At 41.7% G+C, this 23,157-nt stretch overlaps 1 protein-coding gene and 1 long non-coding RNA gene across 9 annotated transcripts in view; both read right to left on the bottom strand.

Moving 5' to 3' along the window:
• rapgef6 (Rap guanine nucleotide exchange factor (GEF) 6) overlaps positions 1 to 23,157 on the bottom strand; it is a 143,456-nt gene that overhangs the window by 16,031 nt on the left and 104,268 nt on the right. For 4 of the 8 annotated variants that reach the window (XM_085175319.1, XM_085175324.1, XM_085175322.1 and 1 more), the window contains 11 exons: positions 21,777 to 21,941; positions 20,369 to 20,476; positions 19,532 to 19,735; positions 17,528 to 17,636; positions 16,087 to 16,330; positions 13,179 to 13,190; positions 11,136 to 11,293; positions 8,720 to 8,734; positions 5,336 to 5,576; positions 2,320 to 2,487; positions 1,748 to 1,963 (listed from right to left, as the gene is read on the bottom strand). In XM_085175319.1, the coding sequence (XP_085031445.1) occupies positions 1,748 to 1,963; positions 2,320 to 2,487; positions 5,336 to 5,576; positions 8,720 to 8,734; positions 11,136 to 11,293; positions 13,179 to 13,190; positions 16,087 to 16,330; positions 17,528 to 17,636; positions 19,532 to 19,735; positions 20,369 to 20,476; positions 21,777 to 21,941 (1,640 nt within the window). The remainder of the gene's footprint in view (positions 1 to 1,747; positions 1,964 to 2,319; positions 2,488 to 5,335; positions 5,577 to 8,719; positions 8,735 to 11,135; positions 11,294 to 13,178; positions 13,191 to 16,086; positions 16,331 to 17,527; positions 17,637 to 19,531; positions 19,736 to 20,368; positions 20,477 to 21,776; positions 21,942 to 23,157) is intronic. The other 4 variants (XM_085175326.1, XM_085175320.1, XM_085175323.1 and 1 more) reach the window with 2 other exon arrangements.
• Positions 6,561 to 8,713, bottom strand: LOC146510249 (uncharacterized). The gene is made up of 2 exons (XR_014876524.1): positions 7,253 to 8,713; positions 6,561 to 7,156 (listed from the first exon to the last, which is right to left on the bottom strand). It is a non-coding gene; the product is annotated as an uncharacterized LOC146510249 (long non-coding RNA).

Raw genomic sequence — 23,157 nt, 5'->3', positions numbered from 1 at the left:
TTTGTCATACTAGATCATGTGATTCAAACAACACACTACTGGATAGATGGCTTGGCTCTCTCCATATTTCACAATCCTGCATGTCCAACACCTTCCCCTTTTTTGCTATTTGCACATGGCAGCAGCCGCCACCACGGCCGTGCCCCTGTCAGCAGGCAGGTTGTGCATCCATATGTGTGCAGACCCCCTGCTGTGAGCAGGAATGTAAAGGGGCGAGAAGGTCAGGCACTTGGGCTTTAAAGCGCCTTTTACAGCAGCAAACAGAGCGTCTCCATACGGCCGAGCTCTTTTAACATGAGTCCAGATCAGGGAGTGGACACGGGTGCTGCTCGTCACACTGAGCAGGCAGCGTACTGCTGTATAAGAAGGCTGCTAACATTTATTCTCAGCACAGGAACACAGAGCAAAAAACTGTATTTAGTTCAAGTCATCACATTTATGCGACATCTACATCAGTACTGAGCTCAGTGCAACTTCTTCCTGCACTGATATTTAAATTTATGCCACATTAACAATGCAGGCAGTTCCTCTTATTATTTATCACGTTGTTTACTGTTTCACACCGCAGTGTGCTTGTTCGAAAGTTTAAAAGCTAAAAAAGGACTTGGACTATAAAACCAACATGGAGTGAGAATTTGGAGTGGTCAGGTGTTATTTCACCTGCCGGTTCGGACACAGTGTGACAGCGAAGACACCGTGATGCCCACTTTTTTTGCCTCTTTTCTTATCTTAGTAAAGGAAGCTACTTTCGGCTGCTCCCTTAATTGCAAGGAGTTGCCACATCATGTAGCTCTGCATGTGTGATTTGGCAGATTTTTAAAAATAAATGCTTGATGTAACTCCCCAAAATGACTTGTCTTTTCTTGGGATTGAACAGGGGATGAGTAAAACCAGATTAAAATGAGCAGGAGCATTTTGGGAAATCTTGAAAAATGAATTGGTCTTAGAGTTGAAAATGCTTAAGCATCAAATGGTGTCATCTGCATGAAAATGAAACTCAGAAATTCGAAAAAAATACGGAGAAATCCAAAATGTTCCAGGAAACAAATGCTGCAGAATGTTAAACGGGCACATTTTTCAGCCATATGACACCAGATCCTCCGGGGCTGGGAGGAAATTAAATCTACAATAGTAAATGCTCTGGGGTGACCACTGAGATTTTCTGATCATGAGGAAAAAGACAGTCCTGTGCATCTTTGTTTTAAGAGTGTAAACACATTATGTGGGACTGCATTTTCTTTGAATAAATGTCATTATTTTCATGGACCTTAGGCTTGTGTTTTAACCTGAAAGTTCTTATTAGATCTTAGTTAAAAACATTAAGGATAAATCCTACACAAACAAGCTTCTGTGCAGAAGCTAAGATGTTTAAACATGAAAATACTGGCGGATTTAAATTTCCGTGCATCCTTAAACTAAAATACACTGACGCTATGTTTAATACTCCATAAAAGCTCAGCTAGAGCCAAACCACAAAGGCCACAGGGACTCAATCATTGTAGCAGACAATAAGCATAACTACTGCTGTGAGACTTGTTTTAAATGCTGTGCAGTTTCTGTGCGCTCTGGGAGAATCAGGGCTGATTACAGGAAGGAACGGAAGGGGAAGAGGGGAGGGGGTTAGACTGGTTCTCCTGACGATGTGGTGAATGGAGACCCACCATCAAAGCTCATCTGCCAGCAGAGATGGAGTAAATGCAGAATGAAGGACACAAACAGTCGAGGGGAGGTGCTACACTGAACCAACCTGATAATAGCGAACATGGAGTTGAAGTTCTTGCACTCTCTGCAGTGAAGGGCGATCTTGATGAAGTGTTTGATGGTTTTCATCCTTTTCAGAGTGTTGGGCTCCTTCAAGATCTCCGTGGCCACCCAGAAGGTCTCCTGGTTTATCACCTCCTCAAACTGTTTCAGATTGCCACTTCCCACAGAGGAGTCTAGTTTGAACAAGTCGTCCACGTACCTGAAACACGTGACAGAAGGGTTCAAAACTGGGTTAAAAGGCAGGATATTATCATCTCAACAAATGGTATGTCAAAAAACTGTTACTGTAACTAATATTCAATCATTAAAATATGGATATCCTCTAGTAATATGCTTCAACCACCTATCCGGCACTTTCTGGGTTCATAATTCCATCAATTTTAACAAGATTTCCACACTAATGGCTGAAAGCCTCAGGCCACGAGAGAGCTTCCACCACGTTTCTAGACGAATGGCTTCCTGACAGCCACCCCTCCACTAAGACCTTTTCTGATGAGGCAATATTCCATCCAGCAGTTGTTGTTTTGAACTGCTGTTAAATTAAAATCTACATACTCTGTGGACTCAATGTTCCTGAAGAGCTCAAAGTCTCTCATGGAGAGCTGGGCTGCAACCTCCATGGTGCTCAGCTGCAGAAGTGAGATTTGACTTTCTCTGAGGAGATCCTGGGCGTCCTCGTCTGAACACAACGTCTCCGTCTCCATGTTGTTCTTCAGGTAATACCTAAAGAAGAGGGAGCGGGTGGAAGATGGATAAGTCTAAGAATAACTTTGTTATTTTATTAAAATATTTCTTAATGTTCCCAGACTTCCGTAACGAATTCACCAGATTTTAAAAGCTGCGTTACACGTGAGAAACAAAAGAGAAAAGAGGAGTTAAGTTTCAGCCTCTGAATCTAAAAACCTGGAGAGAAATTAACTGACGGTAATTATATTTAGTGCTAGAAATGCATGATGCAAAACACTTTATTGATGACAGCTTACTTAGCATAGTATGCACTAGACTGCAGTTCCCTCAGATGCTTTAATATAGGCAGACAAGTGGGTGGATAAGATCCATTTTTCCAGGCTGATAAAACTTTCTGGACCTGATAAATTAAATGTTCCTTTCAGTCTTATTTCATTTTTTAAATGGGCAAATTTTCCCTCTGAGAGCAGAAATTAGTTTCAGGAAAAGGCAAAAAAAATGCTCTGATGCTGATGCTGCTGACAGATTATGTACGTATTTTACATCTAAAGGTAAAGAAGGGGAGAGAAAGAGCGAAAGCAGGGCTCTTGGCAAAGAGAGGTTAAAAAAAAATGACAGGTGCCTGAGTAAGAGCAAACAGGAGCCATTTCTCTTTAAGATTAGTCTCTAAATGTTTTCTGGGAGACTCTTTCACGCTAATGGAGCTGTAATGTGGTCATCTAGGAATGCTGAACCACAAATCAGAGCATTATAGGCCAAGAGAGGGCAACCCTCAGGGGTAAAGTGTTGGCATGGATGTACCTCTAAACCACGCTCAATTACTCTGTCAGACAAGCTCAGACAGGCTGTGAGATCAAGCTGAATTTATATTTAGGATAAAACATGAGACCCGTTTCACATTTAGAAGACAGAGAAAAACATATTTAGATTCAAGACATTTTAGGAATCGAATCATTTATGAGAATCTGCACACGCTGAAAACGCAGAGGAGGTGATACGATAAAGCACTTGTGTAATGCCTCTGAAACAGAAGGAGGCATTAGAGGAGCAAAGACGACATCAAGCGAGAGAGGAGTCGGATCGAGCGCAGATGAAAGAAGAGAGAGGAAGAGGAACACGAAGGGAGAGGAGTAAAAGGAAGTCCAGATGAAAGGAGACGAGAAGGGACAAGAGGAGCGAAGGAGAGGACGCGGGACTAAATGATGTCAGAGGAGAGAAAGGGACAAGAAGATGGGAGGAAAGGAGTGAGGGGAAGGAGATGAGCAGGGTACTTAAGGGGAAGAGAGGAGAGGAGTCTAAATTAATGATGGACAAAGTGCTGCTTAATAGAACTGGGAGAGGGAACGTCACTGGAACCAAGCCATCGTAAACAGCTACGGGCAGTGTTTGGGTGTGCGATCTGTGCTTAAGCGCTCAAGATCCCCTCGATGCATCTATATGTATATTTTGGCAGCATGATTAAGGCTTTGTGTTGGCTTAGCCTGGACCCCCCTCCCCCCCTTTCCTTGGACCTGCTGTCAATCAGCAGCTGCAGAGAGGAAGAGACGGAGGAGGTGAGATATGGTGACAGAGGACCCAGGTGGAGATATTGCTCCAGATAGAAAGTACTGCAATGTGGACTGCCGATTGCCCTCTTACATATGTATACAGGTTGAAAAAAATACAGCCAAGCATGACAGGAATAGCAAGTACAGGGAAAAGATTTCCTCAAGAAACAGGAAAGCATAAGAGATTATATACACACACATATATATTCAATTTCAGCTGTTTAACCAGCGTAAAAAAAGGTCTATATCTGCACAGCTACATGCCTATATCTTGCTATGTGTCTGCATGTGCGTGCGAGTGTGTGTATGAATAATTCCAGCCGCGGCATGCTGTCTGCAGATGCCTCCGCCCCTGACAGAGGATGAAAAATTCATGCTAGGCTAGCTGGGAGGAGACCAATGAGGGACCACAGGAGGCGAGTAGAGAAGAGGGAGAAAACTGTGGCGAAAGTCGCTTCAGGGTAGACATAACGGCTGCAGTCCAATAATCCTTCACGTCTTAATTTCATCTTAAAAGGGAAAATGACTAGCACAGAACTGTGACACAAAACAACAACAAATTGGGGGGAAAAAACCTACACAGACACAAAAATATACTCGGTAAAAGAAAGAAGACGCAGCATCCACAAAATGATGTTGAAGCTTCTTCAAATAAGTGGAAAAGTTGCCATTTTCTCCAGAAAAAGGAAAAGCCTCGACTCTTTGGGTGTGTTGCACATCACTACTGTTGAAACTGTTGTTCAAGTCATCCACGCCAGGCCGTGTTAAGTGAATTAACTACATCACAAAAATACTACCCCGTATCCCCAAGAGCAGGACTGAGAAGTACTGCTTTAGTAGAACATTCAAGCTTTTCTCAGTGCTGATTTGGAAAATATGTGACACTCGATGGATTAAATCGTTGTACTTAGCAAGCCGAGAAATTATTAATTTAAAGAGGATAATAATTGGTGCAGCTGTAAAAAAACAGTGAGAAATGTGTGAACATTCACAAACTGGAAACCAAAAATCCCTCAGTTTCAGCATTCTGGGTTTTGAGTCCAATAACTACAGGCTGGATAATTCAAGATTTAAGTGGATATCCTTTTTGGTTTTGACAACAACAAACTTCCTGGACCTGCAAGTGTTGTTTCCGGCTTTACTCTGGGTTGTGTTCGTGTACTTCATGTTGCAGAGAGAGAAAAAACACTCAGCTGCTGAAGTTACGTATAAGAAAATACCACTGATAACCATTATGTAAGATGGAATGGGTCAAACGGGTCATAAAACACAAATGCAGACCGAGTATTAGATTTTTCCCCAACAATCAACACCAGTGTAACAGTCGTGATTCTTACCTTCCATTAAGCTGAATTCGATCAGCCAGTTTAGAGAGCTGATCAGGCAGACGGCGCTGTTTTATGACTCCCTCTGGGCTAATCGATACCTCGCACAGGGAGTAGGTCTCGGGTGCCGCGACGAGTCCAAACTCATTGACAGTGTGCGTGACGACATCCTTGGCAGTAGTGTCCTTACTGATGATTATGTAGCAGCTCTGCTGGTCGGCCTTGAACACTCGAATTACCTGGTCTGGGATGTCTAAGAGTGGAAGAGAAAGGAAACAGACGAATTGTGTGATGTTTTGGAAAAAGTCGGCTTGGCCAGTAAAGACAGGAAATTACTTTGATTATTAACAAGTTTAAGTTGGAAAGACTCTGCAAGAAACTTCCAGAAGAGACCAACTCTTCTGCCTAAACACCTTAAGTGTAAAATCTGAATTCAATTTTATGTATCGCCCCAAATCACAACAACATTCGCCAGTCAAGGAGCATGAACATTACAATACAATGTTCTTCTATGAACAAGCACTTGACAACAGTGGGAAGGAAAAACTCTCTTTTAACAGGAAGAAGCCTCCAGCAGAACAAAACAGACAGGGACAGCCATCTGCTGCAGCCTGTTGGTGGTGAGGGGAGGAAGACCGGATGAATTGTGGTGAAATCTAAAAGGGATAAGGGTTTGTGACTGTGCTTTTAATGTTGCAGTATGTCACAGGGCTCTCTGACAGTGCACAAAGGGAGATACATTAGCACATAACACATTTATTCTGACTCTGTTCATCAAAAACAAATAACATAAGAGATTTGCATATCTACAAACTGGATCAACAAAGTCACACGCTGTCTTTAAAACACGTAGACTACAGACTACAGCCTCAGATAACACTTAAAAAGTGAACAACAGATGGGAATAAAAAGAAGAGGACAAAGCATATGGAAAAACATGCATGCAAGGGTAGCAGAAATGCAAGCAGAAGACTTTCACTTCTTGGCAGATATATTGGGCTCAGGCAGCCCTGCATTGACCTTGGATATGCACATATTCATCTTGAATCATCTCTAAATTTATCTCTGTGGCGTGTCCTGCTTGTAAGTTTGTTCTTAGCATAATATTGTCATATTTTCTGGGTTAAGTGTGTTCACCTTAGCACTCTATTTCCCACAGCATGACAGAACTCTGTAATATTAGATCACTGCTGATGTAAAAGCATAAGACTGAAAATCCAGTAATTTATTATTTAAACCTAAATGGTTTATAGAAACATCTTACGTGAAGTAAAAGATGAAGCCACTTCCGCGTCTGTTATTTGTTGTTAAAAAGTCCATTATAAAGGCTTTGAATGTTGGTGATTGCAACAGATTCCCGAGGCTGCGTGCAGCTGCACGCGACTTACATGGCGTGCTGTGTGTGTTAAATAATGAAAATGTTCCCCCTGAGTGAAATCCTGCATTAAAGATCCCTGTGTTTGAGTAAGGAAGAGGGTACGGCCCATTAGCCACAGGCGGGTAAAGAGCTTTAAAAGAATGAATTATGAACGCTGCACAGTGACAACTGGGAAGAGAGTCCGACAACCAGATGAAGCTATCACACGGCTGCGACATGAACGTCAGCGTGTGAGGGTTCACGCAATCTTTGCGTTTTACCTTGCTGGAAACAGACGGGATCGTGAGGGATGACTTTATGACTTTCTCATGCACACATACACAGACACACACCGGCTTCTTTTTGTTTATCAAGCAGGTACAGGGCAAAACACAAAGCCTGCCCTTATTTGCATGGACATCTGATCGGTCTGTGGCTGCGAGTGTGTGTGAATGGCGAAAGCTGTTATCTGTACACTGGTCAGTGTGCGTACTTTGGATTCAGAGCTGCAAATTCAACATAAAAAGTCGGCTCTCTGTATGCATCTGATGCAATGCTGTGGTCGCAGTCACGGTGGGTTTACGCTGAGGGACTCAGTTTCCGCTTTTTAAGTTTAATTTATGCGCAGCATTTTGATAAGCATAAGTCATTTTTCTTTTTTGTTTGTTTTGTCTTTTGTCACCACTTTTGTTTCTAAAAGTGACCAATTCTTTTCCATTTCCTGTCATTTCTACTTGCTGATTCGGCTGAACTGTACCTGCCACCGAGCGTTACTTGTGGACATCGAGTACTTATTTATAGTCTATTCATGATTCCAGATGTTTCCCTGCACTGTTTCACAGATTTTAGCCAGCTTTTGTTGTTGTTGTTATTTTCCATTGAACCGTATCGACATATTAATGTTTTAACGTTAGCCCCCCTTCTTGACCTCTTTACTGACTGTGCGTTCATTAAGTGCAAACACATACATAGACACTTTTATACTCATTCAGATGATTGCTGACTTTTATGCTGAAGATGGAGCTATGTACGCTGACGCTCTGCTGGCAAAGACCGCATTAGAGAGTTTTAAAGTGCAGCCTTTCCTCCTCCCTCTGTGGTGCTGCAGCAGAAGAGAGCTTCTCTGTTTATGTGCAGCAGGGTGTTGAGAGAAGGCTGACTGGAGGCTAAATGCTTTGTGTCTCATTAGCTGTAATTTGTGATTAGAGTGTGGAAAGCCTTCAGATAAATTGCTGGCTATCATATCCAGGGGGCCTAATCGTGTTTAATCCTCTTGATGAGCTATGACCTGGACTGCCACACAGGAGGACAATAGTGCCCACCCGGCCGGACATCCAATCAATTACCATCTTTAATAAAGTATTGTTCATTTACATAAACAGCAAGAAGCCAAAGAGGCTTTCTACACAAGAAGGAAAGGCGTGGGATTTTGCAACCACAGCACTAACAAAGGCTGCACACTTCCCACAAGTGCTCCTCCTCCTCCTCTTCAGCCTCCTTTCTACTGTTTGCCAAAGTTTTTCCAAGTCCCTCCATCATACAGTCGGAAGTCATAAATCACAAGATAGCAGAAGAAAATTTGCCAAGATTGCTCAGGTTCCTGAGAGGAGAGCGGACTAGCTAAGGTCAAACACAACTGTTTATGCCCAAATATCCTCCCAATCATACACCTCTTTTATTTTTTGCTGTTCAACAATATGACTATTTGGCTTTGGATTTAAACCAAGAGCTCTGTCAACTGGGGCCAGCATTTCTCATTAAGGCTGAATATCAGTATCCGTGTTTACAAACAGAAAATCAATCTTACGAACATGCGTCCTTCCTCAGACACTCGGAAGGTTTCACAACAACAAACCAATAGAAGAAGAAGCAGCAACACGCAACGGGGTCCAGAGCCTGAAGAGCTCCATTCATGGATACAAAGACGTGTGTGTGTGTGTGTGTGTGTGTGTGTGTGTGTGTGTGTGTGTGTGTGTGTGTGTGTGTGTGTGTGTGTGTTGGGCTATCCAACAGTGGCAATGAAAAATCCTTATACTTACAGTAGAGTCCCAAAGCTTGGCAAGCAGAGAGGAAAAAGAGAAAACACAAGTAATTACAAGCACAAGAGAGTGTGGGAGGAGCACAAAGAGACACAGCAGTTGGAAACATTATGACAGATGAAGAAGAAAAAAAGAAAAAAGAAAAGGAGGGAAGACCAGCTGAGTTTCTAGTGTATCCTGAATCTGCTTATGGGAAACCAGAGAGGCAGAGTATGACTCAACATGTCGACACCAGAACATCTGTTTAAAATCACAGCAAGAGACACGCGAGAGGAGAGAGAGACAGTAAAGGACTGAAGAAGTGGAGGGGAAAAAAAAGAAAAAGAGGGAGCGAGAGCGAGAGCGGCAAAAAGACACAGAAGCGAGTGAGCATCTGTGGGTTTAGCTTCACGCAGAGTTGTACATCAGACACGCAGACACAATGCCACTTTGCGAAATGAGACAAGACATAAGCAGCAGCCTCCAGAGAAAACACTCGTACTCTACCTCTAGAGCAATTCGGGCTCTGCCTCTCTAACCGATTCAGCCTGTGATGGCTGAAGCAGGAATGTATGGGCAACATAAAGTGTGGTAAAAGTTAAACAAATACCTGGTAAAAGCAGGGCTGTAGTTCATCTCCATTATGATTATTGCCTGCTTTTGTTCACTAACTAAGCGTTGATTATTAATAATGATATTTGTTTTAAACCCCAAAAAGCCTCTCAGATAAAACTGGGAGGTGACTTACGGGGCAAAATGGCACAAAATGAATTTAAAATAGCTTTGCTATTACAAAGAAACATTTCTAGTAAAGAAATTCTATAAGTGCAACTTAAATGATGCTATAAAATAAGCCAAGAAAAGTCTAAAACCATCAAAATGAAAACCAATCTGAAAGTTAATGAGACAAAACACATGAAAAAAAATTACAAATTTTCCGAAACATTGGCAGCCAGCACTTTCCATTAGACCTACTGCCCAGTATGGACTCTGGGAAAGAAATATTAGTGCATAGGCAGAGCATTGTTGGGGGTATTACAAGCTCTGCAGAGCATCTGGAAAAGGAGGTTTTTATTTCTGCAAGCTGTTCTTCATTCTACGATTAGAGCTAATGGGAGGCCGCAGGACCGAAGGAAATTTGATCTAATGGCGGATGATTAATGTGGCACAGTTGTGTGTTTGTACTCTAGTATAACACAACCACATGTGATGTATAGGTCTGCAAACTACAGCGCGTGTGCACGTGCGTCTGTCCGAGTGTGTGCGGCTCACTGACAAATGGCTAGTGGAATAAATCAAGACCATATTCTGTCTCGGCCTCTTTCCGCTTTCCCCTTCGATCTTTCACTGAATGTACACATAAATAACACACAAATCCACGGGGAATGCTGCGTGTTGGTTTAAATAATTATGGGCTCAGGAACTCGTCTGAGTCAAGCTGAGGTCAGGTCTTGTCAAACAGCCACATTTCTGCATGTACATCTCTGTGCAACTCAGGATGTGTGCGTTTGCTTTAAAACTCCTTTGTCAGCACAAGAAAGTGTTTTGAGGAGTTTGCCTGTTTCTCAAGGTGAACAAATAAGAGGAAAGGCTTAAAATGAACCTACCCCCAAAGTGCACTCGACAACACTACAGTTGGCAGATGGATGCTTGATGCGTTCAAAGGTGACAGGCTGTTTGCTCAGTACTCAGCAAGCACCCAAGTCCTTCAACTCCACAAGCGGCTTATACTGTTCAAAAAGGCCAGGGTCATAGGTAAAGCTTCTCATACGAGCAGCCGTGAACTCCGGCCGAGACAACTGAAATTCTAAGTGGCGTCTCAGGCTGCAAATATATGACAATATTTTTCTTTTATGAGTTAAAGTTTTGTAGCAAGACGTTAACTTTTCTGTTTCACTTTAAGTGAACGGCCAGACATGTTTTTCCTCGAGATATACGCACATCATCAAATAAATTTAGCTTTAAATCAGAGACAATACAGAAAGCTTGTTATGAAAGATGGCTCTTTTTTTGTTTCTCTCCACATTATCGCCATCGCTACTTTCATTTAAGCTTTTGTTGAGAAAGATGAGAAAAGCAGAACTTTTACAACACAACAGAACTTTGATATAAACTGTAAATCAAAACAAAAAGTGAGTGAAACTGACTTGTCAGTAATAATCCATCACTGGATAGTAAAAGAAAAAGTTAGCCCCGGTGCCAAATTACGCACTCATTTGAGTATGTGGTGTCTTCATTACTTTATGAGTTGCATAAAGCATTTAGAGGAACCGCTCACAGCTGGAGACTATTACAGCTAAATGTGAATGGTGGGAACACGGTTTCATAAACACCCAGAAAATCCCAGGAAAAACATTTTGCTAAGGATTTGTTTTTTTCAGATGAACAAGCAAACTTGTCTGTTAACTGTGATGGGCATTTACCGTGTTTTTCTTACCTGCAGGGATGGAGAAGTCCAGGACGCTGCTTGCTGGCTGCAGCAGGTCTGGGCTACTTGATGATAGGTTGCCAGGAATGGGCATGATGGCCACGCTGTGACGGCACTGCTTTGTACCCACAATGCTGTCATCTTGAGACTGAACTAAGCCGCCATCACTGGAGACAAAATTCAGGAGCGGTGCAGAGTGGGAGAAAAAGGTAGTGAAGGGAGGAGGAAATTAAGCAAAGGGGAGGAAAAGAGAGAAACATAAAATTAGACTTATTCCATTAAAGACAAAACTATAATTAAAATATAATTAGAATAAAAGTAAAGTTTCATGATGCTCAGCAGGCATAAAAAAATGTAATGAGTTGTAAGCATAGGTACTAGTGCATTCCCCGTCATCTTCAGGATATATTAATTAAAAAAAAAATCACAACTCATAACACGGTAGAATAAAACAGAGATTTAATCAAAATGTTTACTCTTGCAAAATGAAAACACAAAACATCAATATCATTATATGTGTCTTTTAATATGCAGCAGTCACAACGCTGACATTCGTCCACGAGGAGATTTTATGAATGGCAGGAACTGATAAGGAGCATTCACGGAGAGCGAGAGACACACAGCAAATGGTAAAACGCACACACGCACAGAGAGAACAATGACAGATAGCTGGCACAGATAGGAACATTTCAGAGGAGCACATTTGAAAGTCGTGGGGATTTTTTAGTCAATTATATAATTACCGTTACTTTGCATGTGTGTAGGTCGCTCTGCTTTTGCAAGTGTTAGGATTTGGCTTCTTTAATTCCTCCTGTGTGTGTTGGGTTGGACAGATTGCAACCCTGCACCGAGTCTGAGAGACTTTACACTTTGCTCCTCAGCTACACTCTGGGATATGCGAGCTTTAACCTTTATATTAACAACCTCATTCTGGCCTCTCTTGATTGGGAAGCATGTGATGGAGATGGTAACTCTTCAGACACTAAAACAGATTTCAGGTGTTTGGATTTTTCCTCCAAAAACCTACCTCAAATGAAAAACGTGTCATCTGAAGCTTTGAAGAAAGCCTTTGCACGCAGCTGTGGAAGCTTCGATTGAAAGCAGCAAATTTTAAAATGCCGCATGCTAAAAATAAGAAACAAAGCAGGGATTGAACATCCTGCAGATGACAAATGGATCTTTCTGACTTTGAGAAACTGTAGTGTCTGACAGCGAGAGTTCACCCCAGTCTGCCTGCATACTAATCGCAGCTTCCCTCTAGGTGTGAGTGTCTGTACAGCATGTACGGAACACGGTGCAGTAATGCAGGGCTTCCACTAACACAGCTGCACGCTGCTGTAGCAAAGCCTCTGTAATCTTTGGATCACCCAGCTGACAGCCACTGCACCGACACGACGGAACAAAAGAGTCAAGACGGGGAGATGGAAAGACGGGCACAGGTGGACGAAGAACAAGCAAGAAAAGGACAAAAAGATTTAGGACAACAGTGACATTGAGACAGGCAGTGATAGGATTGGGTTTAAAAGACTAGACTAAGACTTTGGTGGCTCTTTAGTTTAGTTATGACAAGCATGGGTTGCTGTTGATCACAATTACAAGCACCAATGTACAGAAATCTAAATTATTTTTGGCCGGAGATGATGATTACAAAGTTTTCAAGAAGTTAATTAGTTTATAGCACAAATACTCATCTGCTGTATTTAGATGGCAGCTGTTCTGACTGTTAAATGGACCGAAACAGTTTGTAGCCATTACCGTTTCTGTTTGTAATAACCCCAAAAAAATACATTTGGCTGTAGAACATATTGTAACTGATTTCAATATGTTAAAGCCCTGAACATAAATGTAGCTGCAGAGTTTGTTTGATTAGGAAAATGAAGCGAAGGCTGGCGTTCATGGATTTAAGGAATTAAACCTACAAATGTAGTCCTCTAGTCATGTTGCTGAAGGTCAGCAGTGCCGGTGAAAATGCGGCTGCCTGCTGTGCGCAGGTCTACAGATGGATACTGAATAAAATGGCTGGAGGATGGGGAGTTACGCAAGAGGTCTTACCCAAACAGGCCCCTGAAGCAGCGGAGGCAAACGGGAGAGAGACAACATTGAAAAGTGTGAAAAAGTAAAAGAACAAACAAACAAAACAAAACAGATTTCTGCTGAAGTGATTCAGCAATGTCAGTGTAGCAGTGACACAATGCCTGTGTATGACAAGGCTGCTTTCTTCACACAAACACACGGCCCAAACAAACATGTAGGCTGACGGGACGGACAACAGCTGAAGTTTAGACACTGACAGGTTTGCTGAAATAAATGAGCAGAAAAAATGTCAACAGCAACTTTCAGAACGCCAGCACAGATTTATCCACAACATGAGACGTTAGCAAGCAGCGGCAGGACACACATGAGGATCGCTCATATGTCAACCCAGTTTGATATCAGGCTAAATAATAGGATCACCCCTCTATCTGATATAATGCAGTTTAACAGCAACATAAACTACACATAGTTTGACATGAAAGAAGGGTAAAGAAAACTAATTTGGAGACGTGATGAGCACAACATGTATTAGCACAATGTATGCTAACGTATGAGCACAATATGTATTACTGTAAAGCACTTTGGTGTAGCGCTGGTTTTAAATGCGCTATACAAATAAAGTTGTATTATATTGTATTGTATTGTAACATCGCTGCTACCAGCATGTCGTGAACTGCTCAGCAGTGGTAGAGCTGTTTTGCCGGCCTCCTCACCTCCTCAGTCTTTAAATGATGTAAATACTAAACAAATGACACACTAGCACCACTTTTCACATAAGCTGAAAGTGCAGTCCCAAAAATCAACGGTCAGTCAACCAAACCACACGCCTAAATATCCATCCAATCCAAAAAAATCAGGAAGTATGAGTTTAGATTAGATTAGATGAAGTTCCAGTTTACTAGATGCTAACAGTCTGGCAACAAAAGCTAATTATCTAACTAGTCCAAAGGGTTCTTCCTATTGTTTAATCTGCTGTGAAGGCAAATCAGTATCTGTGAGAATAATAATGTCCTGGACAATTTACAGTAAAGCCATAACTGCAATAAAAAGTGGATGTCATGGCAGACACAATCGTTGAAAAACACACTCGTTATTGTGGTCATATCATAAGTTAGCAAATGTAACTGTAACAAAAAGAAAGGGGGGATGCAAATAGCAAAGACTTGAAAGACAAACTGAGTAGAGGCTAGAGGCTAAAACATCAGTGTATTGCTTTTCAATCTAAGCAATGTAAATCATCTGGGGTGAATAATATGGGATGTGTATTAAGGCAAATGCACAAGGCTGGACATCTTCATTTGGCAGAGAGACAACAGGTTTACTGCCTGCGTCCCCTTGTCATATAAAAATCTACTCTGCAGTGGAGTACAATGACGTCCAAGATCAGAAGAAGCAGTCGCCGTGACGATCGCTTCGTAAATAACCCAGTTTGGCTGGAGCACCGTTGAGTCTTAAAACACAAGGTTTTCTGACTTAACTGTAAATTGTAAGAGTGTGTGCATAATTGTAACTGCACATTATAAAGTGCACTGTCCTCGGAACAGCCCGTACCTTTCTTATATAGGCATACATACGCGCGCAAACAGACACACAAAATGTAGACAACTTCACATGATGGCCTCCCCTCAAATTTTCATCCCACAACAGGCACTGATGAATCATGATTGACCCAAATCACCAGTCTCATCTCCATTCTCATCTCCACTCCCTTTAATCATCCATCTATTCCTTTGAACCAAAGGCTCTTTGAATGGTGCCAACTTGCAGAGAAAAAAAAAAAAAAAAGAGGAAGCAATGAAAGTCCTTTTTTGCTTTGATAGCACAAAGTCGGTTCAATAGCCATGTGATAGTGTGTTGCGTCATGAGACGGAGCGCGTTTACTTTTCGTGCGAACTCTGTGGCTTTGTGGACATCACTGCGAAGATGGAAACTGATAGAGCGGCGACAGCGAGACAGAAAAGTTGAGTGAGCCGGCTCTGTAATTAACGGAGAACAGCGTTCCTGTCTACACAGTCACAGTACGGATTTAAATGAGGCCTGGAGAGGCATGAAATGATCAAATGAAATCAAGCCTGTTACGGGAGGAGTACCGAATGTGAGCCTCATCCGCACGATTGCCACAGATGCTTGCCAGTACAATGGCTGGTTATGGACTGGAGTTTTTCTTTGCGTTCTTGTGATTTGCCTAGAAAAGATCTGCCTCACACTGACTGAAAATACGTGAAAGATTAGGCTGATTAGACTGAGGCTGAACCGCCAGGCTTCTCAAGCTTGTGAAACTTCCAGAAATGGAAATTCCTCATAAATACCCAACAGTACCTGGAAGTTTTCTGTGCTGGTCCTGTGAAAGGCTGTGCACTTCCACAGCAGTGCTCACTGATGAAAATCTGACATGTCATGCAGCTAAGGTATCTTTTCAGGAAGAGGTTCCTGTAGTTTGTGTTGAATTGGTTGGACTCTGAAGCACCACTTATCTATAAATGTGTGCAGGCACTTTAGTCGTCATCAATTTCCTACTGTCACGAGCTGAAAGAAGAGGGTAAAATGTGCTACGCTGATGCTTTCTGATGGGCACCGAGAAACTTTAGTCAGTAAGTCACAATTGCACACCTGCTGAAGAAAATTATGTACAAATAAAACCACCAATGGAAAGGAAGTGGACTGATGCAACCACACCCTGTCTGAAGCTGTCAAGGAAAACCACTTGAGCTCACTAATGTGCTAACACCCTCCCATAAACCATTCGATTCATGGCATGCTATTTTTGTGACAAATTACGACACTTTTTTGCCAACATCAAAAAATCCTCCCCCCATTTTCGCTATCCCAGCCTTACAGTATTTTCTTCTATACTTAATTTTACTTTAAGCTTATACAGGCAGCCGTTCTTTTCCTTTTTTTCTTTTTTACACATGTGTACGCCTACCTGAAAGGTTTAGGTGGCAGTATACTGAAGCGCGTCTTCTCCAGCATCTTCCTGATCTTGTTTCGTCCTCCAGACACAGTGTTGGCCTTCATTTTCCGGGTGGCCTTGTGGTCAGTGGGGAACTCCATGTCTCCGGGAAGGTCGGCGATGGAGAAACGATTGCCTTTTTTCTCCTGGATCTTGGGAATGTGAAGGCCGCCGTTCTTCTTCTCGTGCGCGATCCTGCTAAGGAGCTCTTTGAAGACTGAATGGGTGGAGGAACAGAGAGAAATGTAGCTTTGTTTTATTTGATTTTTTTTACACCTTCGTGGGTTTTCTACCATCTTTTACAGCTTGTGATTAGGGATGGGTATTGATAAGATTTTCACGATTCCGATTCCATTTTCGATTCTGTTTAACGATTCGATTCTTTATCGATTCTCTTATCGATTCTTTTTAAAAAAGGAGAACACTAAGGTCTAATAGCTTAGAACTTTGTTTTATATCTTCTCTTTGAACAAGATAGAAATTTAGGAGTAACATGGCCCACCCAACAGTGAGATCTTAAGAGATCCACAGCCTATGGCTCTTCAATGGGGTGTCACAGGGTCCCCAGGAAAAAAAAATTGTAAATGTAAAATAATAAAATAAATATTCTTCTGTAGCAATAACAAAGTATAACATCAATTATTCTGTAGCAATTACACAAGAATATCCAGTAATGTCCCTGCCTACAATTAAACACATTCACTTACCGAAAATCATCTGCTGTGGCAAATGGGTGCAAACCTTTGACCACAAACTTAGTCACTGCTCGGTGACATTCGTCTATCCTAGCCTGAAAGGAGACGATAACGGTAGACTGCAGTGAGAACTGCCAGCATCTGAGCCAGACTCTGTCTGTCTCTCTCATCATGGTCATCTAAATGCACAGTAATGGCAGGTTTTGTAATAAGGCAGATCGTGCTAACATAATATGCACTGTTAGTTGATTATTTACCTGCCGCATTAACGGGAGAGGACGTGCAAACGTTACCGCTGCTGCTGGGTTGAGATTCACGAGTCCGGAGCGGAATTAAAAACACGACATTCATTTAAGGTCATCGTGTGTTTTGTGAGCAAATGCTTTTGTATATTTGTAGTGTTTCCTCCCTTAAATGAAATATCTACTTTGCAAGTATTGCAAGTTGCCCTGTTGTCATCCATTCTCGTAAAGCAAAACCAAACTTTTGAGCGTTTGAGCCGCTTAGGCGCCGTGTTTCCTGCCAGGTAAATGACGCTCCGCAACGTGGTGACGTCATTCGGGGCGACTGGAATCGATAAGGGAATCGTTTGCAAAAATGACAAACAATTCCAAGGAATTGAAATACTGGGAACCGGTTCTCAACAAGAACCGGTTTTCGATACCCATCCCTACTTGTGATAGGATGTCAAAAACTGGCGTGCAACCAAATGTACTCACCAAAGATGTTGGTTTTAACTGTGAGGGAGAGGTGCGTGTTATTTCGTAGGATGTCTGCAGCTTTGGAGAGGGAGATGTTCTCAAAGTTCTGACCATTGATCTCCATGATCTGAAGCAAGATAGATTCAAAAATGAAAAACATGGCAGCAAAGAATCAAAACTGCCTGAAGCACAGCAGGGGTGACCACTAGTGTCATAAGCACAAATCAAATTACTGTGACAAACACATAATGTAGATCTTGGACTCAAATCTGAAACACAGCTGGTATTATTTTTATTTCTCTTAACTCGGCGTATCTCTTAATAAGGTGTCTCTGGTCCTCTATGACTCAGAACGGGAAGAAACGGTTGAGAGTTCATTTCTTGCCACCTTTAGAGGAGAAGAATCTGCTTTAAGTGAATATTGTGCAGTTAGTTTTAAAAAGCAGTAAGTCAATCAAAAAATGTGAAAGCAGTTCACCTGCATCAAGTATAAGAGTCCTTACAGTGAGGTTGTGAAAAAAAAAAATACCATAAACTATTTCAGTCTCATTCACTGCGTCCCTGACAGCAACAGTAAAGGGTCCCAGATTAAAATAGCTCAGGGCTAACCGTTTTCTCACTGTGACACGTTCAGCATAAGGATATCTGATCTGTAACTGTGTCAACAAGCACAAAGGCTAGCGACACAAATACAGACAAAATGAGTCATTATGAAGTTCTTCTGATGTGCAGCTACAGGAAGCCAGACCTTCACTTTAACCACCGTTATAACAGAACTGTCTTCTTGAAATACCTTCATTAGTTATACCGCGAAACTAAATTCCAGCTGGTAACGATATCTTTGTGAATGACAGTTGATGGCTTTAATACTCAGATCATCTTAATCTAATCTAGTAATTATTGCCATTTAAGCTTCAACTCCCAGCTGAGTTGATGAATAAATTTACATTTGGCCCTCAAAGCCACTCAACTTCCGTTTTAATGAGTGACTCTTTGTCCAGGTTTGAGGTAACGAGAGCTGCAAGGCAGATATATGTAAGGACTTGGCTTTATTGTTTCAAGTTCCTTTTTCCGTTCCCTAAATACTGACCATGCTGAGAAATAAATCTTTACTCCAGTTTGACTGACTATAAGGATAGCACTACTGTTTTTACTTCCCTCTTTCATTCCCTGAATGCTGATCAGACTTTAAGAAGAAATCCATGATTCTGTCAACACTAAGATGATCTTTCAAAGTCATGATTTGCATTTTTTTTGCCTGATCAGACCAGACAAAGAGCTTCCTAACATCTACTCTACATCAATGATGTCCGCTACGTGCACCTTTGTCTCTGAGGTCTCAAAATACCTTCTCTCCTCCCCCCCCCCTCCCCCCCCCCGGAAACCTTAGTAGACATCAAATGGCATCTTAACAATTTAGAGAAGTCACTAAACATGATCAGACTTTCTAATTAACAGGCTGCAGTGTGCTGACGAAAGGCTCATTACGCACCAGCAATGGGAAGAACCACTGTACAGTAACCACACTGTCACATTAGATCCTCTAAATAAGACTGCTGACCTTGTAACCGCTGGACAAACCAGATCATGAGACTATGCTGAAGTGATATACTGTGGTAAAACATCAGTACTCCTGCTGGGAAGGGCTAAAACCTGAAAGATTTTAATAAATATATATTTATTATAATTTTTAAGTTGATCGGGGTGGATCAGATCACACAGAACATTTAATTGTGACTGCATGCTATACAGTCCATAATCATCTGGGAACTAGTTGACTGAAGCGTTGTGATGGTCCTCGTTATAACTGTTTAATTAGGGACTAATTAACATCTAGGGATTCATTTAAATGGAATAAAGTACTTGCCAGGATCGCAAAGTAAAAGTAATTAGACCTATATATGTACCGCTCATGTTTTCCTACATACATGTGTAAACTATAAAAACATTAAGATTGTGCATTTCATGCAGCGGTGTATGTATATTAGGATTTCACCACACTATTCCTTGCTGTCCTCTTACCTGATCCCCCCTTTTGAGTCCTGCTTCTGCAGCTTTGCTTCCTTCTTCCACTGACTCGACAAAGATGCCAAATCCTCTCTCGCTGCCGCCCTGCACGCTGAAGTGGAGCGGTGATTCCCTAGATGCCTTCTGCAGAGTGATCTGTCTCCACTTAGCCTTGGCTGCACATGCTATGTTCAGCAGCCTCAAATGGCCCTTCATTTTCTGACGATGAGGTAAAAATGAGAAAATTATGAACTGAAACAGAACTGCATTTACACGTGCGCTCGCATCCTTAGGTTTGCAAGTAGTTTTGGATAAGAATAATAATTTTAAAAAAAGAAGAGGTAGAATAAAAACACTGATGCATTAACTGTTTGACCTGATCTAGCATTCTGCTAAACTAGAGGTGTGATGCTTAGCTATTACCATGATGATTTTAATATTTGAAATATATTTTACATTTTCAGCAATAAAAGCTGAGGAAAAAGTGCATAAATAATTTAATGAGTTCACAGAGACAGACTTGTTACTTTCAAGAACTTGTTCTGAATTAGCATTTAAATAATTTTTGATGTCTTTGTTATTGCATGCAATGAAGGATTTCAGCTAGAGGGCAGGGAGGTGTTGAGTGTTTATGAAAAGGCTAATCCCAGATCTCTGATAGAGCAAATCAACGAGCACATCAAAACAAGACATTGTGCCAAAATGTGGCCAATTACACAAGCGTGCAGCTGAGGTAAATAAAAGCTAACATCACTATTACTATTGGAGAAAACGCTGATGGCTGTTTAACACAATTTCTGAGCTTAAAAGCACTGAATTGGAAAATAGTCAACAGTCTTTATTTGATCTTACTGTGGCTTCTAGATGTTTCTCGAAGTCCTCCAGGAAGCGCGTCATAGCCGGGTCACCCTCGAAGTCGTTGAAGTGGTTGTTGACCCACAGCAGCACTATTCTTGTTACCTGTGAAACAGCGAGGCAAAGCACACAAAGGTAGGTCTTGTGAATGTGTTTTCACATTTCACATTCTCCAAAGTCCTTCAGCTGAGCTTCGAAAGGAAATGTGATTGATAATTATGCTGCTTGCTAACGTCAGAGATCATCTTGACTTGAACTCTACCAGGAGTTAGACTTTCAAGGACACTTTGGGAGGCGAAATGCTTGGAAATGTGAGTCTGTTAATCACAACCTATAGCTTCAGATTAAAAATATGACTGTTACCATAACAAAATGCAAACTCTGTTAATTCTTCAGTCCAATTATAGAGGTATCTATCTTTAGCTTCTGAGGAAAGAAAGAAAAACCATAGTAATTAGTAACGCATAAGGAACGGAGGCTGTATAATAACCGGCATATGGCTGCAGAGAAAAGCTGTTAACTACTAGTTGACGGCTTAATTTCTGCCACAATAATTAGAAAGGAAAAAAGGCAAAGGGAAATAATAACATCTGTAAATTTACACGGGTGGGAACAAGGTTAGAACATTGTTCTAACCTTTGCAAAAGGTCAGAGTAGAACACAATGCATCAATAAAGAGGATCGATGTACACACTCCGCTTTTCACTCTCCTTTGTGCGAGTGTTTGTGTGTGCGCGTGTCTCCAAGGCAACTTGTGTTCATGCCCTCTTTTCTCGTCTTCCATATTCTGTCTCTCTCTCGCTCTGTGTTCGTTCTCTACAAGATTAGTTCCTCTTTAAGGGGGCTGAAGATTATAAGCCTGAATGACAACCACATAAAGACTATCGACTGTACAAGGCTAATCTTAGGTTAACGTAGCTGTGGACAACGGGAGTGTCAGGCACGCACGAATCGCTACAGCGCTCAAAGACGGCTGAGCTTGCTGAACTCGTATCGATCGGCGTGCCAGTGGCACAACACGTGGATTTCCATCAACATGCATGGATGCAAAACATCAAGAGGGACCACCATTTCGAGAACCACCGTATAATGAATGATTAATGTAGACCGTTTTAACTGTATAAGCATTTTCACCTTTGCAGCGTCTACACATGCTAATGCTTTGCCATTTCCAGACTTTGTGGCTTTTTACATTTTTCACACCTCCACACACCATGCGAAAGTATGAGAAAGCTCCTTACCCACATCTTAACCATCCCAATTACAACTCCCCAACACAACCCCAACGGGCACAGGTTACCATCCTTTCAAGTGATGGCACTCAAATAGGAATCTGAAGGTGCGCGAGAAAGTGACCACCGGCCACAAGATAGTCATACATGCATGCGCACATACACACACTCACCGTGTCACGAAGGCTGTCTATCTGGAACCACTCCAGCAGCTTCTTGCCAACCTCCATGGGACTTGAAAGGAATGTCCTGTAGGTCAGGAGGAAGTCTTCGATGTAGGTCGGGTCGACTACCGACGGTTCCTCCACCAGGTGCATGATCAGACGCTCGGGTGTTCCCTAGGGTGAAAAATACACACACACAAATATATATACATAAGTATGAGCTGAGAAAAACATAGATACACATGTAAGACAGTTAAAGTCCAAGGTCACGACGGATCTGAGAGGCAAGAACACACCAAGCTGTGTCAATATCAATCAGAATAGTGACAAGGACATAAGCTATAAAGGTGCAGGTATTGAACAGAGCTGTCAGTGTCCCATCAATAAAAAAGACACACACACACAGAACAAGTATTTTACAAGTGCAAATGCTTTTTTTGCAGAATTACTGATAATTTAGATTTGTATAAGAATAAAATACCTCAAATATCCGAGGCTACATTCCTGATTTCTGTGTCTAGGGGAATTTTTTTTTTTTCCCTAAGCAGCAGACTTAAAGTATCGGTGACGTATAAACGTCACTGTTCTTGTTTCTGTGAGTTTGTTATTGTTAATGCCACCATAGCAGAGGTTTCTCGGGGGGGATGTTTCATTTGACAGGGAACAGAAACTAGAAAAGAATCCACTTTTGTCAGACACAAAAAGAACAAAGCCAAAAACAGAAGCAGAAATGCTAACACTTGTGAATCGACTCTTATCCGCTGGACGTGTTTCAGAGCCAGCAGCTTTTCCTTGGAGCAGCAGCCAAGAGAATCGTTCAGGCCCATTATCGGATCAATACCTTGGGCTGCCTCTGGAGATTCGGGGAAAGGATCAAAAGGGTTTAGGAAGGCATTACAATGTAGCGTAAAAAAAAAAAAAAAAAAAAAAGCTCTGGCAAACACTAATAGTGCTAACTCTGTCTCTTAACAATCACTAAACAACATCGAGCAGCTACACTCGTATTTTTGTAAGATGATGCACGTGAGGGGGATGATCGATTTGTAATGATGATGTACTTAAATCAATCACGGGGCATTTGAGTATTTCTTTTAGCAGATGATAACGTGTGAAACCTTGACTTTCTGGTTTCAGAAGCAAGTCATGTTACAAGCTCAGGGTGAGATTAAACGTGCTTATTAGTTTCTGGCATGATTATAAGCTTAACCTTGACCTTGGGTGTTAATCCTTCAGCGTGTCTCTGCCTGTCTCATCTTTATTAGAGTATGTTCTTGCAAAAAGGCTAATTGTATTCTGGCACCGAGTCAGTTAAAGAAAAACAAAGAGTGCCACTCTGTGTTGATCCTACGTTTGAACCTCAAACATCTTTTGCGGTTGAGGTTGGGTTCAC

The sequence above is a fragment of the Neolamprologus multifasciatus genome, chromosome 10 (assembly GCF_963576455.1).
Source record: "Neolamprologus multifasciatus chromosome 10, fNeoMul1.2, whole genome shotgun sequence".
NCBI lineage: Eukaryota > Metazoa > Chordata > Actinopteri > Cichliformes > Cichlidae > Neolamprologus > Neolamprologus multifasciatus.
Note: the sequence above shows the minus strand (reverse complement) of the source record. Positions and strands in the feature narration are given on the sequence as shown.